General features: G+C 41.2%; 1 protein-coding gene across 7 annotated transcripts in view; it reads left to right on the top strand.

Annotated features, from left to right (window-relative positions):
- MAP2K5 (mitogen-activated protein kinase kinase 5) overlaps nucleotides 1-21,180 on the top strand; it is a 140,332-nt gene that overhangs the window by 77,101 nt on the left and 42,051 nt on the right. For 6 of the 7 annotated variants that reach the window (XR_005828869.1, XR_005828868.1, XM_040600609.1 and 3 more), the window contains one exon: nucleotides 11,247-11,276. The exons of the other annotated variant lie outside the window; for it this stretch is intronic. Coding sequence is in view for 4 of the 6 variants with exons in the window: in XM_040600609.1 (XP_040456543.1) it covers nucleotides 11,247-11,276 (30 nt within the window). In the remaining 2 variants the exon portion in view is untranslated. The remainder of the gene's footprint in view (nucleotides 1-11,246; nucleotides 11,277-21,180) is intronic. 7 annotated transcript variants of the gene reach the window in all.

The following is a 21,180-nucleotide window of genomic DNA, read 5'->3' as shown; positions in this document are numbered from 1 at the left end:
TCTCCTCTTTTAAACCTTCTGAACTTTTTTTTTTTCCCCCCTCTCTCACTTTCCACAAATGTCTTCTGAAGCAGATGTACAAAAAACAATTCGGTGCTGTGTGCTTTGTTAATTGGTATGTCATCTGGTCCTCCGAGACCTCTCTTCAACATGATCGCTGTTTTATTGAAGTGGTTTGACTGATGTGTTAAATGATGAAAGCAAGGACAGTGGCTTAGAAAAATGTCTCAGAAAAGGTGAAGAAGATGCTCAAAGAGCCACACAAGGTCACTGTCATTAAAGTAACACTGTATTGACATGGGGATTGGTAGTGGAGACACCCAGGCTCTTGTTGATGGAACTGTTAAAAAGGGAAGCTAGCATTTACTATAGGATTTTAAAATCATCTCCACTTAGTAGTGTAATGCTCCAGTCCCTACAACTTTGCGCTAGTACAGTTACAGCATGTTAATTTAAAAGAAATAGTGTGTGGGAACAAGTTAGCAAGGGCTGTTCTGACATATGATAACATAAAATAGCAGCTAAGTACATCTTCCTGAATTTTCTTTAATATTCTTCTGAGCCTTTAAAATGTCTTGAATTTTTTTTTCTGCATAGTTATGTATAAGGAGAAACTGAACCATTCTTTTTGAAGGTTAAGAAAACAGCCCCCCAAATAATTGGTAGCAGAATATAAGAGTATTAGATGTGGGTATCACCTAACTTTGGAGATATGGTGAGCGTTCTTGTTCCTTGTGAAGTAAGAGATGTCTGAGGGTGCTCAGTCTTCCCTTTGCCAAAAATAAAAAATAAATTTAAAAGGGAGGGAGGAAAAAAAAAAAGAACAAATGTTGCTAGCTTTTTCATTATTCTTTCATTTTTTGGAGTTTGTATTTCTTTCTTCAGTATTTTTTTGAAGGGAATTAAATTTAACACATAATCTGTAAAACTGTTTAAAATTGTTTCATCACAAATTGTCTGTTTTCATGAGGTCTGTAGACGTTTTATTTAAGTGCAAATAGTGGTTGACAGAGCAACTTCAATTTAAACCAATGACATAGCTGTCACTTCACTGAAGACTGTGTCAGCATTTTCATTTATAAAAGCTGTTTTTCAGGGGTTTATAACTCAGTCATAAAACACACTCCAGGCTGGCTGGGCTGAGTCTGAGTGCTGTGTGCGCTCCGTCGCCCATTCAGTCTCCCTCCAAGAGCTGTGCCCTGCACAGGAGGATAAATTAAATTGCCTAATATTTCTTGTTCCTCTCCACCATGACTCTAACCCTACCTTGCACGGCTGCTATCCAAAAGTGAACTTTAAAGCATCCAAAAGAGGATGAAATACATCGTGTTGGTTTTTAAGGGGCAGCAATCCTTGTCCGGCGGTGCCTGTTTGCGGGGATGTGAGGAGCAGGTCTGCCTTCAGCCAAGCCGCTTCTCCTGGGATAACGGGCTGCTGTAAGAGACGAGAGGCTGGGCGAGAAGAGCTTTGGTGGGACCCGTGGGGCTGGTGCCTGCTCAGGTCCTGCTTTCACAGAGGGTTGCTTCTTGGGTTTCTGCTGGATTTTACCGTCTCGGGGCAGCCTGCTGAGGAGTGCTGGCATGCTCTTCAGACAGTACGGAGGACCAGAGTCTCCTACGTGTCGTGAGGAGAGATGGTAGGTGAGAAGGGAGTTTTGGGAAGGGAATGGACTAGAGCTGTGATCAGAGTTGCTGGTTGAGGCAAAGTATAGGCTTGCAGATCTTTGCCAGAAGATCCGGGGCTCATTCAGTCTGCAGATAGAATTGATATTATATTATGTTGAAACACAAGAAATGAGAGCGATTTGCTTACACTTCCAAAACTTCCTCAGTTTGTGGCATATGAGCTCGTGTGCTTGGCTGATGATACCTTTTTGCATCTCCTTTTGTGTCACATCCCAGTCTCTACTTTCCACTGTCCGCTGCTGAGAAAAACAGCTACTTTCCTGTGTTTCAGGTCTCCTTTTAAAATTAACTTTTCTTGCAAAGATTATCAGTGTTCTCTCCTTCAGGGAAAAGGAGTTTGTATATAGGTTTTAAAGTTAGAAACAAGTCCTTAAAACTCCCAAAAGGAGAATTTTAAGTCTTCGGTCACCAGAGTTCTCTGTTATCTGTGTATTTGCAAGAGCTTTCAAGCTTTGCTAGTTGTTTGTGACATTTGTGTTAAGATGCTGGTTTAAGCAATATTTCAAGCAGTCATAGGACAGATTTTCAGCAGTTGTGTGCATTCCCACATATAGGCACAGCGGTACATATGCAACAAACATGCCTTACATCGTGTATTTCAGGCGCAGGTACATATTGTCTGAGCGGGGTCAGCACTCATTGCATGCAGTGTCAGCATCGTGGAGCACACTCTTCAGCACTCTTGGGCTGGGAGCACAGCTGGAGATGTAGGAAGAGTTCACTCAGACCACACAGGCAAAGAGGAGGAACATGTTTGAAGAGGGTGCTACAAGAGAAGCAGCTCTGCTTTAAGATGATTCTCTTAGAGCACTTCATGCTTTAAAATGTTTAACTGCATACATGTGATGTAAAGAGTTGCATCGAGGAGGTTTCAAAAGAACTCTTTCTAAAGAGTCTAAAATAAGTGATTAGTCACATATCATCAGCTTTGAAGTGATAATGGTTCAAGATCAAGATTGTGAGCTGATCTGCAGGAAGTTCTACAGACCACGATTCCGTCTTCTGCAGGATTTCACTTAGTGTGGACGTTATGGTTGGTCTTTCATCAATTTTACACCCTTACCTAATCGACAGCAGGTAAATGGATGGGGGTGGGGCAGTGGGAGCCCTGAAGCTTGGTGGCACAGCATAGTTCCTGTAGTGGCGCTGGAGACTTGGTGAAGGTTTGGTAGGAAGGGGTACAATTGTGGTGGGGCAGCAGTAGATGTCCATGGGACTGCTGGAAGCAGACAGTGACCTACAGTGTCAAAAACAACACGGAGTAGGGGTAGGAGGAATATTAATTAATAGCCCAATAGAAGATGGCAAGGGTCAAGCTTAAAAGGAAAATGAGAACTTGCATTTAATCTCCATGTAGAGCGGGAGTCTTGATATCGTAACAAAATACCTGGCTGAAGTGAGGTGTCTCCGATCAAGTGACAATTCATAGTGGACTTGGCCTGGTTTTGTGTGCTTGGAGCGAGCAGTCGCATTTTTGCTTGGTTAAACTGGAGAGGCTGGAGGCCTTGCCGTGGGGGTGCTGCTGGTGCTGGTAGAGGCGCTGAGGATGGCTCATAGTGGGTGGCATGAGGCCATCGCTAAGCAGACTTGTGAAAAGCGTGTTTCCCCGTTCCTACACGGAGAATTCAAGAAGTTCTTCAGCTGATGCATTAGATGAATCTAGGCACTTCAGTAGATACAGTAGGATGTGTCTTAAGTTACTTTTGCCTTTTTCTCCTTGTTGCCTTTTTCCCCCCCCTCTCCTTGTTGCCTTTTCCCCCCCCCCCTCTCCTTGTTGCCTTCCCCCCCCCCCCGTTGCCTTTTCCCCCCCCTCTCCTTGTTGCCTTTTTCCCCCCCCCTCTCCTTGTTGCCTTTTCCCCCCCCCCTCCTTGTTGCCTTTTTCCCCCCCCCTCTCCTTGTTGCCTTTTCCCCCCCCCCCTCTCCTTGTTGCCTTTTCCCCCCCCCCCTCTCCTTGTTGCCTTTTCCCCCCCCCTCTCCTTGTTGCCTTTCCCCCCCCCTCTCCTTGTTGCCTTTTTCTCCTTTTTTCTTCCTGTTCCGGCCTCTTTTCCACCTCTTTTCCTCTTCTTACTGAATTCCACCCTTCTCTAAACTAATTTAAAACCCCAAGCCTCACTTCTGTGCCCAGCCATCTAGTAACAAGCAATGCTTGGATGTGCTACGTGTTTACTTTGTTGCTGCAGATCACGAAATAACACCGACATTAGAGCAAACCTGAACCAAGTGTTTCTGAAAACGCAGGATTGCCACCTCTGTGGGTGGCATCTCTCTGCCCATAGCAGGGCCTGGAGCAGCGCAGGTTTCTGTGGCTCTAGCCCTTGGCCAGACCCTTCCTGGAAAGGACCCAGCTTTACAGAGCAAATGTTTCATTTCTGGCTGTTTTTGGTTTCTTGAAGTATGGCTGAGAGCAGACTCGTGCCTTGAGCTGCCTCACAGCTTGGACCATGGGTGATGTAGGTGGGACTGCGTAATAACAGACATCTTCTGTTGAGGATTAAGGCAAGCAAGCAAATAAAAAGTGCTTTTTTTGCAATGAGCCTCACCTTGTTACTCTGGTTTTAAGGGCTGTAGGAGTGTGATGTTTGTGACTTTCTTGTAGGGGCAAACCCTTGCACGTCTCACTCGGCCATTCAGAGTGGCTGCAACACGTGCAGAATTTAGTGGCCATTAGCTCCGTTTCCTTGTCTGCCATCTTCAGCGGCCACCAGGATGAAGACAATGTCCAGCTCCATCACCATCTTTGTGGCAGTGGAATTAGAAGTAAAGGTACCAGTGCCTGAGGGTTGGGTCATGAATTAATAATTGCTGTGTGGTGGGGGAGGCCCGTCAGAATAGCTGAAAACAGAGAAGTTGCCTCGCAGAGTGCTATCAATCACTCAGTGACCATAACTTCCAGTAATTAGTGTATTTTATGGGCCTTTGCTTCAGTGACTTGGAAGCACATATGCTCCACTCACAGCTAAACTTAGCCGGAGTAATATTCCAGGATGATTTATCCGCTTGCTGCGCTGGGATGTAACCCTATATTAGGTGAAGATTGTGAACTAAGCTGCAATAAAGTGTAAGTTTAGGTACAGTTTGCGCGGGTTGAGACCTCAATGTATCATATTTCTCAGCAATTGCTCTTGGGCCACCGTGGGCAGTCCGTGCGGCAGCTAAATAAATAATACAGTTCCCTACCTGAGCAGCTGGATGGGTGGACAATTAAGGGATAACATCAGCCACGGTGCGTTTGTAATATATAGGATTATGCAATGTAGATGAACGCTCCCTGTTCTTGTACTGTGTAGTACGGCTGTTTCCACCTTTAAAAAGTCAAAAATTCAGAAATGTTTGCCAGTGGAATCTGCCTTTCCCTGTTATTTATTCAGTTTGTAATGGCAGGTGAATCCTCTCGTGCCCGCGGAGGTGGGGAGCAGCTGAAGTTGAGCTGCATTTCCACCAGCACAACCAAATTTAACATTTTATTTTTTTCCCTTTAGGTATTCATTTAAATCCAGCAAACAAATAAGCGGGAAGCCTCTCTGCTCAAACAAGTAGTCTCATTAATTGTTACAGACCATTTGTGTAGATTTTGCACCTGACAATTTCCATTGATTGCCCTGAAAGGCCCGCGTCCCACCTTTTTCCCTTTAGAAAAGGCACTGCTATTCTGAGCAACACCTTTGAAGATGTAGTGGTAAAAGGCTGGGAACAGAAGGGATTCGTGGCGAGGAAGAAATGTGCAATTTAATCATGATTGTCTGCAGTCTTTAGTTTGCAGTGCATTTACTATAGTTCATATTTAAAAGAAGTCAAAGTGAAACTAATTATCTTTAATTAAGGTGAATTAGGCTTTGATTTTTAATATATTTTATGTAGAGAGATCTCAAACTCATCTGCTCAAGCCAAGGAATGTCCCAAAGGTTATTAGGGCATATTTCTGTTGGGCCTGACGGTATTAGTAATAACCTTCTTCCTCATAGTCCTAGACATGAACAAATATGTCACTTCATCAGTCTCTGTTACCCGCGCTTATGCCCCTCCGCAGGGGTCGCAGATTCCACAAGTTATCAGCTAATGGCGTTATACATTAAAAATTGAAGCTTTCCTCACTCTGAGGCCTTTCAAGGCTTTGTTCTTAAGCCCCAGACACTTTGGAGTGCAGCTGCAAACTATAGGCAGAAGATTAAATTAATTTGTAACTCTTTTTTCGTCCTGCATTACTAAATCCTGCACATTTAATTGAAACCCTACTTCAAGATGCTTTGTGTTTCTGTTCTTCTTTGTTGTCAGTTTAACCTCAGAAGCACTTTAACGCTGGTAAATTGCTGTTATATCCTTTCGGATTTTTTTTTTTTTTAAACTGTGCAATAAGAGGACAGTGAAATTGATATTAGAAGGAAAGAAAAATCTTAGAGTAGTTTTTGAGGTATTTAATATTTATTAAGGTCCGTACCCTGCAGAGTTTCAGGTGATTTTAAGCCATCTATCTAGGAATGTATAAATTGGTCCTGGAATGAAATTTCACCTAGGGAATTTTATGTTATCCAGTAGTTAAGTCTGATTTTTAAAGTTTCCTGTGTCTGAATGTTCCGAAGTGGTGTCTGCTTTTCCATAAAATGAGGGTTTAACTGCAGTGCACAATCTAAATGCAAAATCCTTAGATGGAAATTTAATTGTGTAAAATGTGCACAAGGTAATTAAGAACAAATTTTAGAACATTTCAGACTATAAAGTCCTCCTTCAGCTAGATCACTAGCGATATTGTAAGTGCTTATTTTCAATTTGCAGTTATGCTGAGAAACATGGAATGTGTCTAAATTAAGAATAAAAACATCCCATGCTTTTCTGTATAACTGTAAATTAAAAAACAACTTGCACAACATAGACAATAATCTAAGTAGGAGACTTTATTGCCTGAGTGTCCTAAAAATATGTTTTGAACTTCCTTCCCTCAGTCACTTTCTGAACAGGAGACAGACCAAGTTGCTGTTGTAATTCTTATTAACAATACACAGGCAGGCAAGCAGGGAGCGACACAGAGGAAGCGGTTTGTTGGTGAGGATTTCTGGATTTCCATTTTTGGTTCCAAAGTTGTTAATTAAATTATTTCAACAAGTCAATTTAATTTTGTGTTACTGAGCTGCACGTTAAATGTGTGTATTTGAGAACAGGTTGGTGTTGCTTTCCAGCCCTCCTCGTGGCCGCTCAGCACGGATGGTTTAGGCACCTGCCCCTGCTGAAACTGGCTGCCTCGCGCTCTTTTTGCTTTCCCTTAACATGTTTTTTAGATATGGTTTGATAAAAATCAGCATACATGCACACTGTACCTCTGCCTGTTGTTTAATAATCTGGGATGATTTCTCAGTTTATCAAGTACTGGATTACAAGCTGATGGTGCACCCCATCCCTCCATCTGCAGCTCTCTCCGGGTCTGGGGGAAGGCTCCAGCAGGTCCTTGCCCTTGGAAGTGCACCTCAATTTTCAGGACACAACCTCACTGAACGCCATAAGATGAGCGTTTTAAGTGCTCCGACCTATGTCTCAGAAAATAACAGTTTTAACAAAAACCAGGCACACGACCGCCGCCCCCCAAAAAACCCACACGCAGACATGTGTTTTTTCTGGAATGAAATGGTGTAGGAGAGTGTGTTCTGACATAGTCCTTGCTGATATGGGCTGATTCTCATTTATATTTCCCTACCAAGCTGTCACTGCAATTCGCTGGGCCTTCTTAAAATAATGTTTCCTACAGTTCCTGTGTAGTGGGAGGGTATCCATAGGGAAATGAGAACCGGCTCCTTGAATTTTAAGCATTCCCTTCTCCCCTCCTTAATATCCAGAGCTACGTAAAATACTGATCAGTCTGCAAACCTAACTTGGTGTGAGTGGAAATACTGTATTTCTGTTACAGTGCCTTAAAAACAAAATTGCAAGTTCCTGAGTTTCATCGTGCAAACGCAGGGGAGATAAGTTTCTGATAGCCTGGTAGTTTGGTAGTTTACTTTTTTTTTTTTTTTTTAAGTATCCTGCGTTGGGCTTGTGCTGCAGATGTTTATATGACTTCCTTGAGACAGATGATGGAGAGTATGAAAATCTCTTTAGTGAAGCTCTAATCTGTTTGTTCTGGGGTTGTTTTTTTTTTCTTTTAACTGTGATGCTGTTTATAAATCTAAATCTACATACAGAGGTCATTGGTTGGCTGAACTTAAACCATTTTACTTAGTAAATTTAATTAAGAAAATACAGTGCAACTCATAAGCAAATGAGTTTTTCCTAGTTTTAAACCAAACCACCCTCTTGAGTGCTGATTGCCTTGCTCGACCCCTGGTGATATAGAAACAGGCAAAATTAAAAAGGACATTAAAGCTTCATTAAATCTGAAACACATTTAGTACAGTGACATATCTGCAGGCTATTTCAGGGAAGATTACATACTCTTTGGTAAGTTTCTTAATTTATAATACCTTGACAATCTTGCAGGGAGGAAACAACTCTGACTAGATGAATCGAGTGGTGGTTCAGGGGGATGCAGAACTGGCACATGATGTGTCCATGGCTGTGTTGCTTTGCAGTTCTCATTCCAGGAGCAGCTTCACTGAGGAACATGTTTCTTTTTTAACAACCCTCAAAGAACTTGTTCCTGATGCATTTTGGATTCCTGGAAGCTCGTTTATACATGCCATACTTATGTCTGGCAGAAAACTGCTGCCTTTGGAGCCCCTGCTGAGGCCTGTGGTGGTGAGGGAGAGGAATTGTCGGTGGGAATGGAAATGTTTGAAGTCATCGTCGAGGCAGTGGTCATTTTCCTGCTTCAGTAAGATCTGCAAAACGATGCCCTGTGCATATAGCCATAATTATCTTCTTGTTCAGCAGTGGGGTAACCGTTACATTTCTATGAGTCTGTAGCTATTGTAACGACTGTTCTTAAGTCAGTAGTCATTGGGAGAATCAGGATTTCTTTTACTTCTGTTCATGCAAAAGTGTGTGGCATTTGCAGGTTTATTGCTAGGCATTTATAGGCTAAGCAGCGCTGCTTAGGATCTCAGCCAGCTTCTTGGAAGTTAAGGATCTCCTCCCAAAAGGAGAGATGAAAGAGGCTCTGGTTTAGTAACTCCTGGTCTTTAAGACTGAGCACAACAGAAAACTTAGGGTCTTTGCTTAACTATTTAGCAGCGTGTTTCAAAGCCTGCCATCAGTGACTGGAGTGACACTGAAATGGGGGAAGCTGTGAACCAGACCGAAGTGATAGAAAGGATGGCAGTCAAGCCTGCTGAGCTCAGGTTGGTTTGTTACGAGGGTGACTTTGCTGCAAAGAGAGGCACTGCACTCAGCACTGCATCAGAAACAGAACAGAAAAGTGGAATTCACCCCAAAGAGTTGAGTCTTAAAGGCAAGCCTGGAAGGCAGAGCACAGAGAAACCCAGCGGAGGAAGCTAGCTTAAATTGTGTCGCTTGGAGAACCTAAAGAGATCTTACTTGCTTTGTCACCTTAACGTCATTCCCTGTTCCAGTGTCTCTTGTAAGCCTGATTTCTTCTACATTCTGTCGTGTTGGTCTTAGAAACCAAGAAAACACGACGATTCCCAAACGGAAGTGTACAAGCAGATCACAGCTTTCGGAGAGAGGAGTGGCACAATAGAAACATCTTGGAAAAACCGCATATGCTACTGCTTGTAGGGATGCTTGGTCAACACCATACTGATAGAGCAGACCGTGATGGCTCCACCTCAGCCATTATGCAAACTCCCACTGATGAGATGTATAGAAAAGACCCGAGTGATTTTTCAGTGATGCATGGAAATTGAGGTATGTGTTTCCCATAACTGTGGTGTGTCTGTGCAGTGAGTGAGCATTCAGAGATACTGTACGAACCGAGTGGCCCCTCTAGAACCCATTTGATACATCTGTGGGTTTTCAGGACAAATACTATCTCAATATTGTGAGAGCTTCTTTCAAAGAGTAGCGACCAAATAAATTGTTTCATCTGTTAGGGTTTCTCTTGCATGCCTCTCTTACGCAAATGCTTCAAGACCTACTCTGCTTTTATAATGTCTTTCCTTGGAGGATCTGGAAGAAATTTGCTGTACTTGCTGAGGCTCACAGCCAAGTGGCTGGTACAAAACTAGGTTTGGACAGCAGCTGGAATCACAGAAAGGGTGCTGTCTCTGCTGTACCCTGGTTGCTTCCCCTCGTGCTGTCAGCTTCTTGCTACCTTCTCATGACCTTTGTCCTGGTGAGGCTCAAGTATGTCAGTGGGTCTTTGCCCCATCAGTTCCCCACCTCGCTACAGCTCTGTCTGTGCCTTATTGTTCATGCTTAGGCTAGTTTTGTGCTGCCTGCCAGGCTGCGGTTTCATCGTAGGTTAACACAGCTGCCTCAGCTGCAATCTGGCTGGGTCAAGTAACCACGGCTGTGAGGAGCTCAAGTATCGGTGGCAACACAGGTGCTGTGAAGCAGCTTTGGCCCAGCGCTGACGCGTGGTTTAGCCTTTGCAGCATGTGACAGGATGGCTGAGACCTTCAGCCCTGATGCTGTTGGTCGGTCTGATGTGAATATACCTGGTTTATCATGCATCAGTCACATCAGTGATAGCAGTGCGGCCGTAACCCTTTTGGTAGACCTCCTTCTGAAGGTTGGTGGCGGGAGGATTCGTGAAGGTTAGTTGGAGTCTGGAGAAGCTCATCTGACTCTGGCTCCTGTGTGAACCGTGGAGGGAGCTGGGCTTATCCAGGAAGGTTGGAACAGAGCTGCTTTGAATGCCCTTTTGGAGGAGTTTGTGTCAACTCTGAAAACCCTTGTCCTTCACTGAATAGTAGACAAAATAACTTAAAACTAGCTGTAGTTTGCTGAAGTTGTTTCCAAGGTTCAGATACCAAATGGGAAAACATAAAGTCTTGTAGGAAGTATTTATTGTGGAATATGTATTAGCTGTGGCAACAGTAGTGTGTTGTTGGGTCTAACGCTGGTACTGGCAGATACTCTAGTAATGCATCAGTTGACTTATAAAAGTGTGGGCAACAAATCAGCTGATATCGTGTGCAACTGAAAGTAGATCTGGAGAAAAGACAAAATGTCTTTTTGCGCGTGCCATGGTCTCTCTCCCGATCCCACGCACAGGTTCCTAGCTGGGTTTGACACCGATAAGGAAGCAAACCTCAGCTATATAACCCAGATTTTACTCTGAGCCAGTTAAGGGAGGACTTTGGGAGTTCAGTGCATGCTCTACGATACCTGTTCGTTGCAGATAATTATCAGTAAAGGTCGGTGTCGTTGGCCTCGCTATTGAGGCTGAACTGGTTTAATTTAGAGAGTCCTCAGGAACCTGGGCATCAGACGATGTTACTGAGTGGTACAGACAAAAGAGCTTGGGAAATACAGAAATACTCAGAAACATAGAACAAGGGGCAGTTGTTGTGAATTACTCCATTCTAAATACAGCTCTTTGTGTGTTTTCAGAATTACTTTTGCTGACATTTTCCAATTTATACAATAGTAAGAGTTGAGTACTTTTCTCTCTTTAAGAAAATGTGCCCTCCATGCAAATCTATATAACTAGACAAATATTATTTCCTTTCCCAGCTTGCTCTTGGGAGGTTTCCATATCCTCAGGTAAGATTGTTCATTACTGCTGTTTGCCACTGTGACATTCATTCCTATGTATGAAGGTGCAGAGAGCAATTGTGAACATTTGAGCCACATACAAATAAATCTGTCCTGTTAAATTGAAAAGTGGTATCTTGAAGGAGTCATTTAGAAGTCTCTATTGATTTCTTTTTTTTTTCCCCACCCTCTTTTTCTCTTCTCCAAACTCTAGATTTTCTTTCCCTGGAGACAATGAAAATTATGATGATGTTAACGATTGTTTTGTTGAGAGATTAAAATAATCCAATATGTACAACAGTGTTTTTGAAGCAGGAAGGTGTATCTACTCCTTTGTTGCTTTGGTTTGTTTTTTTTTAATTCCAATTTTAAATAATGGTACGATGGTCTAAAATCTTCTCAAGAATATAATGTGGATGGAATACTTAAGGGAGCTCTGGATTCTCCCTTTTAAGAGGACCTAATATTAGTATTTTATTTAGATACAGCATTTTCTAACTTTCCACTGACCTACCCCAGTTTCATTGAAGTTGGTGGTAAAACTGTTCCCATCCTCAGCGGCAATGGCTAGACCCATGCCGAGTCCCACATTACCATGTAATATTTTACTTTGTACGCTTGAAAAACCAGGAAGCTCTGAACAAAACAGCCAATCCAGAAATAAGTTGGCTGCTTACTTTAAATTCTTACTGCAAGATGGATGTTAGAAATCATAGTAACAAACTATTCTGTAGTTCCTCAAATTATTCTTTCCTGAGAGAGGGGAAAAAGTGAAGTGTCCAGGGACTAAAATGAATTATTTGAATGTGGGTTTTATGTTTTCATGTGTTTTATGAACACTGTTTTCTGCATCTTGGTCTGTACAGATCAGAGTGCCTGGAGGCATGTCTGATTTAAAGGTGGTGTTGGTCTGTGCTCTTTAAGCATCTATTAACTTGCTATTATTATGCAAATAACTGTTGTAATACACATACTAATTTATGCATGGTTAGATTATGCAGATGCATCACAAACATGGTTATTGAATAATAGGCTGGGACTCTCTCTCTCCCATTTTTATAAGCTGTTTTAAGCAAATTCTCCTGACACTTTTATGGACTTGCAAAGGTTTTGCGTATGTAGAAATACACCGATTTTTTTTTCACTTTCTCATCTCCTATAGAAAATGTGTACTGACCGAGAGCGCTGTAGCTGGTTCACAGGCCATCCTTTGCATATTTTATCCATATTTTAAAATGTACCCTCTCCTTTGAAGAGGGGATTGAAAAAGAAGCTCTTGTGTTGAAGTGTCCTCCATACATCGGCGTACTCACTTGTGCTCGTTGAGTGTCTTGGTGTTCATTGTAGATGGTGTATTGTAACACTAAATCAAAGTGACGTGGGATACAATTTAAGATAACCCTCTGTTGACAAAAGTGTTGGAGCTTGGGGAAGGAAGTTGGAGCGCATACATTATGTATGATTCTAGACAAAAATTTGTTTTCTGAATTGGGAGCAAAACATGATTGCTAGTTTAAGATCCTTTTTGCTATTCTAATTAAAAAACGGATCGGGTTTGTAAAAGAATATTTGGCAAGTCAGTAGTCCATGAAATTGTATATATTTTTTAATGTAAAACAGTTGAGGAGGTGAAACTTTAAAATGTAGCTATTAAGCTTCTCAAGCAACTGCTTTTCATAAGGATTTTTATGTGAAGAATATGTGTTTTAGACATGCACTTACATAGCTGGTCACAAGAATTTGTAGAAACCCACTCTCATTAGGAGGATAATTAGCTGGAGGGTGGAGGGGTGTTTATGTCTAAATATGTTTCACCCTTACATAAGGGCCTGATTCTGCAGTCACTCACTGGAGTAAACCTTCCTCACTTCAGTGGGCTTGTTCAAATGAGTGAAGCTAATGATATGTGTGTTGGCAGAATTTGCCCCTAAATAACTTGAAGTTACTTCTCTATGAAAATGGGAACTATGGGTCCATGTTTGAGAACACTTGAAATTTCCTGCAAATTAATATTTATCTACAGCTGTAGATGGAAAAACAAATATTTTTTTTTCCTTACTCTCTGTTTTTAAGACACAAAGAAATGGTCTGTACAAATTCAGTTGAAATGAATAAGATTTATAGGGGGAATCATTGCAGTGTGGAAATTCAGAACTCTGGAGTGTGCCAGTAAAAGCAAAAGATGATTAATTTTTTTTTTCCCTGACCCTAGTAGAATATTTTAATGATAGAACTTACCACTTCCCAGTTTCCACATCTTCTATAAGTATTTATAGTTTTGCTAACAATTACTCGTCACACTAGCATTATTTAATCTTACATTCCCTATAAAGTCTGATCTTGAAGGCACTTAAGCATGTGAGCAACTGCTCATGAAAGTAAAGTTGCTTATGGGTGTGTTTAAAGTTTCTGTAATTTTCTTTTCTCTTGATGTGCAGCTAACTTCATTATCTGTAGCTAACTGCGAAAGGTAGCGATCTGAACAAGGAAATAACAAATAGTAACCATCGGAACAGACTTTTCCACTACAAAAACTTTGCACAGGAAACTCTAATCTTTAAAATGTAGGAGATTGCTAAAACCGTTACGGTTTTCATTGTTTTGTTTGTTTTCCTGGCATGGCATTGCAAGGCGCTGTGTAAAACTCCTTTTGGAAGGAGTAGGTATGATGCTCATGGGATTTGCTGTAGCTACAGACGTAAGCACTTAAGGGTATATTCTTCCCCTGATGTGTTTGCGTAACTATTAAAACTAGTAGGAATGGTGCATGTGCTCACACACATACTAAAAAATACTCTTTTGAATGAGTTCTGTGCTACATAAACATTTAAAAAAGAAGGGCAGCCCCTTCCACCAAACCCAGTTGCTAGTCCATAGTCTGCCCAGCTTTTTAGGTACCCGAAGATGGCACGTAGGGAAAAAAAGTTTCAAATTTCTCTTAAAAGTTTAACCTTAATTTATGTGGTTTGGATTTTACATGTCTGTGCAGAAAGAACTGTAAAAAAAACCAAAAACAAACCACCAAACCTCATACTGAAAAGGCCATGGCACCTCACATTATATTTGATTAAATTTTAACTTGGAACCCCAAAGATGTGCAGTGGCTGAACAAACTGTGAGATGTACAGTTAATCACATAGATTCAAATTCCGTATATTGTATAAAAACGCGATGGGGGCAATGACTTGTTTAATGATAATGCAATTTAGGAGAAATGAAAAGAATTACCCACTAAATATTCTCGGCTTGTAGTCAAACTTTATACAAAGCAGGATGTTAAAAGGATGCTGCATCCATTAGGGAAATATTCCAAAGAAATAGGCAGCACTCGGCTGCCGAGGATTTAATCAGCTATAGGAAAGTGTGGATTATGACGACTGTATTTAAGATACTTTTGCAGTTAGAGAAATGTTTTCCTTCCTTTGGCTGCAATTCCAGGCCTCGCTTAATAAATTACATGAAAATGACCTGAAGTTGTTTTTTTATTTAAAGAAAAAAAATCCACCAAAAAAAATCCTGTCCCACATCCCTCACCCTCCCATCCCACTGCTCCCCGCCCCCAAATCTGAGCAAATACTGCCCCTGGTATTGTAAAGCTTTGAATGTTTTCACACCCCATTAATTTATTACTTCTCTTTCCTCATCTTTAAATTTTTTTCTTTTTTTTTTCCCCCTTTTTTTTCTTTTTTTTTTTTTTTTTAAATTCAGACTCCCCGCTGCTACAGCGATTTTCATCTTGTTGTTAATTTTCCCTGCTCCATATGGAGCTCCAGACATTTCACCTGGAGGCTGTACTAGATTTTGCTGTAGCGATCGCACTTCCGGAGGCCAAAACTGTCATTTAAGGTTCCTGGTGCATCTGTCTACGCCAGGCTTTTCACTGGCACCGGGAGAGTGTGAATAACAAATTGGATGCACCTGAGATTCAGATGATTAGTGTGTTTTGTGAATGCGGGCGACTTGTAAGCAGATAGCTGTAGGGATGGGGAGGGCTAAGCAGCTACCCCGGGTGAATCCGTGCTCACACCTTGCGGTTGGGATGCGCCGGGAAAGCGCGAGCATCCCGGCAGCCTGAACGCAGAGAGTAACAAATATTTCATCCTGCCTTGTCATTGATTAGAAAAGAGCCTTTAATTTCATTTCACCCCATGTTGTGATTAATTTGCATTCTTTGTCAGAAGTTAATGGAGTTTTTTATGGTTCACTCTGAAATCCTTGAAGACATCAGAGTTGATCTGATGTTTATACAACCGCCAGCGGAATTTTTTCATTTGATTGATGGAGAGCTTGATGTTATTCCAAACGGCTTTTTAAGCTGTTTTTAAGAATTATTTGAATAAAATGCAAGCAAGATATTGTTGTAACGATCAAGATTATCTGTTAAAAATCTGTTTCAAATAAAGAACATGATAAGTAGAAAAAAAGATCAAAAAGACAGGAGAAATGATGAATGCAGAAGATGATATTTGTTAAAATAGATAATCCAAGGATTCAAATAAGTTCTTTCAAAATGTAGTGAAAGTAAGAGAGACCGTAATTTAAAGGTCCTTTTTAATATAAAGAGTTTGGTTTTGCAGCATGATAAATAATGGGAATGAATTAGTAAAGAATTTAGTTCCAGTTAGATTTTTCCCTTCAGTTTTTTTTTTTTTTTTTCCTTTCCTCCCAGCTTTTTCACCTTCCTTTTCCCAGCAACACGAGCACAGAGCCCTGGTGTCTCAAACTCGGAGAGACAAGACTGTCAGGCCTGTTAGTTCAACAAAATGATGACATATTACTCGTCTCAAGGAAGAGGCATTCTTAAATCCCACTGCAAAGAAAATATAAGTGGATAATAGGAAATTTTATAGCCCAAGAAAGCATTCACTATAGTCTTGCCATTGGTTTGCTTTATAAGAAAATATACAGGGGGAAAAAAATCCTCAGTGAAAGAAAACGGCTTTTTGCTCCTCCTGTTAGGGAAAGGTTTGTACTTTTACCAAACCCCAGCATATAAAAAGCATCGGAGAGACGATGCAGAATATTCTGCGTATGCTGGGCCAGATCCTCAGCTGGAGCAAATCAGTTCTGCTGCTCCAGGGAGATCAGGGGACAATGCAGACTTACACCAGCTCTGGGACATAGCTCTTTTTTTCAGCAGAGCAAGATTTTGCAGATATATTTATTATTATTATTTCTTATACCAAAGCTGGGGTTTTTTTGCAAGATTTTGTTTTTATCCTTTCATCAGCAAATCCTACCCTCGCTGTGATTTCTGCAAGTAAGATTTAATTATAGGTCAAAAAGCTACTGTGCAAGCGCTTCCCTTTAAAACAGATTAATTTATTTGCTGTATCTTAGTTTGCTAAATAATTGCATGGTTTTAAATGAAGTTGCTGCTTTCTGATCCCTGTATTAACATGGTCTAAGATTCTTTTTATTATATGTAATCCATACTATTGACCGAATTTGCCCTGGTTTCATTTAAATGTAAGCAGGTTGTCAAGGAAAAAAATATTTAGTTTAACTTGGCATGTAAAGTAGCCATTTTACTGTTGTTTTTTCAATTGACAGAAACATCCTTTAAGCATTCATTTATTTTGTGAGAACAAATTGAGGGCTGGTTACAGCATGTCTCCCACTAAGAAAGAAATGTTTTTTTCTTCCACATGTATCATTATATCTAACCATTTAAAAGACATTAAACACTGTTCAAATGCTAATGCCAAAAATAGTGAATTAAATTACTGTATAATATCTTAAATATGATAAATTTGTGCAAATATTTTTGCTTTTATAATATATTCCAGAAATCGCTGGCAATATTTTAAGTCATTTGCTATTATTTTAAGCTCTTACCAATTTCTTAACTTAGGTTTCACTGCATATATCATTTGTGAGATAATATGCTTCAGCTCCATTTTGCTTTATTATTTTTTTTTCTCCTTAGCCAGAAATAAGTTTTGACATAAATTTGATCCGTCAATTAGAAACTTGCTGTAAAATTTGAATTTAGTTTTAGTTTTAGTTTTTTTCTGTAAGTGTTTTCTTTTTTGAAAATTAAGAGATTTTTAGGGGAGAAAAAAAATCCGTTAGGAACCTCAAATTTAAAGACAAATTTTTTATTTTTTTTTATTATTATTTTAATCTTCCTGTCTTTTTAAAAAAAAAAAAAAATGTAAAACTGATATTTGAACAATATGGTCAAGCTTGGAAATGTAGGTAATCAGTAAATCCTGATTTTACAGTATGTTTTAATTAGCTCATGATCTTGAAAGACTGATGTATCCTTTTTTTTGCTTTCTAACCCCGACAGTTCGAGGCAGTCTGGGGGACTGGGGTTAGGGGTGTTCAGTGACCAGCATTCCAGGACACGTCCTGTGCCTGTTCCCTTGGCTTGTGTAAAACCTCATGGTCACGCTGACATCAGCTTCAAGCCTCGGAAAAGTTCCATTTACTACAGGGGGAAAATTCACTACTACAGATAATTGCCCACAGGCACATCTTACGGTCAGGATGTAAGTTTGTGGTTTCCAGTTAGTTAGGGGATTGTCACCCTTCCCAGTGTGTATTGTGTAAGAAAATGGCTTAGTGCAGCGAGCCCTTTTGTTGCACTGTGTGGCTGTTACCTTTTGGACTGTGGAAGTTGAGCGAGATCCTGAAATGAGATCCCTGAAATGAAATGATGCTTGTTGCCATGAGAGCTGCTTTATCAGGAGGGGGGGGAAAAACCCCAACCATCCAGGAGGAAATACTGAAATACCTTCAGAGAGATTTTTGCAAATATATAGGGATCTGCTGCATGAGTTGGTGCTGCTGTGGAACGGGAGATGTTCCCGTTGTGACTTGAAGGAAACATTTCTCACAGTTCACAATTCCTGCAGTGGATGCCATTGAATGAATTGCCTGAATGAAAATTTAAACCTGGAAGATCGGCTCTCCTTAAGGAAAAAAAAGCTAGTGGTAGGTGGATGGATTGGTGTGGTTAGGTTGGTTTAGGTGGCCCTTTGCTTACTGTCAGCAAATCCTGGATTTACTGAAAATTTACATCTCTTCTGTGCTCTGAGCCGGCTGCCTTGGCTGGGATAAGGAGGAGGCACGTACCTGCTCCTCACTGCCCTGTGAGCTGGAGGCACCTCTGGAGATGGCCACAGCAGCCCCAACGTTTGCCGTTTGCTCTGTCCGTGGGCTGCTAAGGCAGGGGTCTCTGCCGGGGCCAAGGGCTGCGTTTCCAACATGACCTGCGGGAGCACATCACACACGGACCTTTCCTCCTCTGCTAGGTGATGGTTGCTCAATGTAGTGAGGAGCCAGAGTAAGAGTGAATGATTTGGAGGTCTGGGCAAGTGTTTCCCTTCCATGGCAGCCGTTCTTCTGCCAGCCCCGTGGAACCATGTGTTTAATTCATGAGAGTGCAACGCTACCTGCGGTGGGCGGCCGAGTGACGTAGGAGAGGGTGCTCACTGCATAGTGTGGTGCCTCAACCCACTCAGCACCTCCGTTTAGTTAGAAAACGACACTCATACAAAGCATTTTTGTAGCTTTGGGTTATATTCTTTCAGATGTCCCTAGAATTGTCTCATCTGTAGTGATCACACTTGATTTTGCAGCTCTTCGGAGAAAGCTCGGGATTTTTCTAGGTGGCTTCCAGTGGCAGGCTTTAGCAACTTTTCAGTTTCTTTCAAGCTAGAAGGGCCTGGCGGTGGTGTGCTTATGAGGAGGGACAACCCTGATGGATATTTATCTGCTGCTCCTCAATACTTCTGGTATTAGAGGCTCCCTTGTTTCCTTAGATTATTTGTTCCTCTGCTTTATTATTGGAAAGGTTCCCCTCACTGCAGCGTGTAGTGAGCACGGAGAGGAGGTGCAGGAGCGTTGGTGGTTGTCATCCTTGCTCTGTCTTTAGTCTGAAGAGCCCAGTTCCTTTAGTGTCTCCTCTCTAGGTTTCTGGCTGTTCTTACAGTTTTCCTTCAACCTTCCTCCAGCCGGCCCACGGCTCTCTGGGCGCACAGGCTTAGCCCGGTGCTGCATGGAGAAAGGATAACCTCTTCAGGCTGTCCTCCTCCCTGGGCATCCCGCTGTGGCGTTTGTCCTTTTGGGGTTCGGGGGATTTTTTGTAGCATTGTGGCATTATTCCTACTCAGTTGTGATCAGTTTTCCTCTTCTGTAGTGTCCTCTGGGTTCTCATGGTATTCCTCCTCTCTATCATCTTGGCGGTCATTTCGCTAAATTTGATAAACGAGGATGATGTTAAGCCAGAACTGGTTAGAACTAAACCCCATTCCTTTATTTGGTTTCTGGCTGACCACCCTTTGTTCTACTGACTGCACTGTTTGTGACGCTTGAAACAAGGTTTTAAACAGCGGTTTGCTAAATTTACTGTCTTCCCTAAGATGTGCTTGTCCCACATGCCTGCTGCCTGAGGAATGTGCTAACATGAGCATCCCGGTCCTACTCCTGGGTAGCACTTATTGTTGGCTTCTCGCACTCCCTCCATATTTTTCATGCCCACTTCGTTGAATTGTGTTACTGAACTCTGGTAAACAGATTTCTGTGAGAAGTGGCTGCAGTTCAGTGGTGGATGAAATAATCTCTTTATATAAATTTGTTTGTAGACCTCTGGGAAAACCAATGTAATATAATTGTAAGAATATATTTAATATTAAGGTTGTTGTGAATTGTCTTTTTTTAAAAAAAAATATTACTTTTATCCTTTTTTTTTTTTTTTTTGTCCTGTATTTTGTGACAGTGATTGAAGTTTGCCATTTGCAAAATCCACAGATTGGGATGAAGAGGGTGTTTAGAATATCAGGAACAAATTAGGGGGGGTCAGTCTTGCTGGTTTGGTGCTTTCATTTCTTTCAGAAGTATAACCAATTTCAATTTTGCAAGCATTTGTAAAATATATCTGAAGGTCATGCCTTTATTCCAGAGGAAGAGTAAAACCCACAGTGGTGAAGACCACGTGGAAACGTAGTACGCTTCCCGTATTCCTTTTCCATTTATACCAGGGCAGAAACAAACAAGTGTGAGTTGGTCATTTGTCAGCAGGAGGCAATGTTTGTGGGTTCTGCTGTTCAACAAAACTTAACCCTTATTTGTAAAGATTAAAAGTTAGTTATATGTAATTTTAAAATCCACAGTTTCTGAGATTAGGAAAATAAATGTTCTGCTGTGAAGCCTCCCTTAAAAATCATAACTGTGTGATTTGTTGGTATATGTATTTTTCTATTAAAAAAAAAATCACTAGCTTGAAAAGCAGCATAATACGTAAAGAGAAAATTTGTTAACTGATATGGGAAGATCTAACCCTAGGTCACCTGCAAATCTCTCAAACAAGAGCTCCAGGGCAAGTCCTAATTCCAGAGAGTAAAAGTGAAAATTAAAGCTATAGCTAGTGACTCCTCTAAGTTACCCGGGGTGGATTCATTTGAGTTTCCTTGATTGTGCTTGTGAATATAATGTGAGAGGGATGGTAGAGGTCTTCTCAGCCACTGCCCGTCCAAAGTATCTCCACGGAGACAGAAATATAACCTGATGGTCTGTCAAAAGTTGCTTTTCATAACCAGAGGCATTCAGTAAATAGTAGATGAAGCAGGAGGCAAAACTTTTGCATTTTTAACTAAAAAAAAAAAAAAAGCCATTTGGAGAATGTACTTTATGGAGTGGTTTATCCAGATACCGCTGATATTTCATGACCTAAGAAACAGACTGTTAATGTGATAGATTTAGTTATCATCTGCCATGCTTCTTCAAATGATAACCTGTCACATGCAGTAAGTAAACCCACAACAAATACAGCAGAGGTTCAAAACCCCCAAAGGGCTGATATTTTGCAAATTCACACCAGTTTGGTTGGGTATGGAAAGCTTACAAAACCTTCTGACCAACTGGGCTTCCCAGCGATGAGCAGGGCAAGGGCTCAGACACATTC

The sequence above is a fragment of the Falco naumanni genome, chromosome 7, assembly GCF_017639655.2.
Source record: "Falco naumanni isolate bFalNau1 chromosome 7, bFalNau1.pat, whole genome shotgun sequence".
In the NCBI taxonomy this organism is placed as follows: Eukaryota; Metazoa; Chordata; class Aves; order Falconiformes; family Falconidae; genus Falco; species Falco naumanni.
The sequence above is the reverse complement of the archived record's forward strand: the minus strand, read 5'-3'. Positions and strand labels throughout refer to the sequence as shown.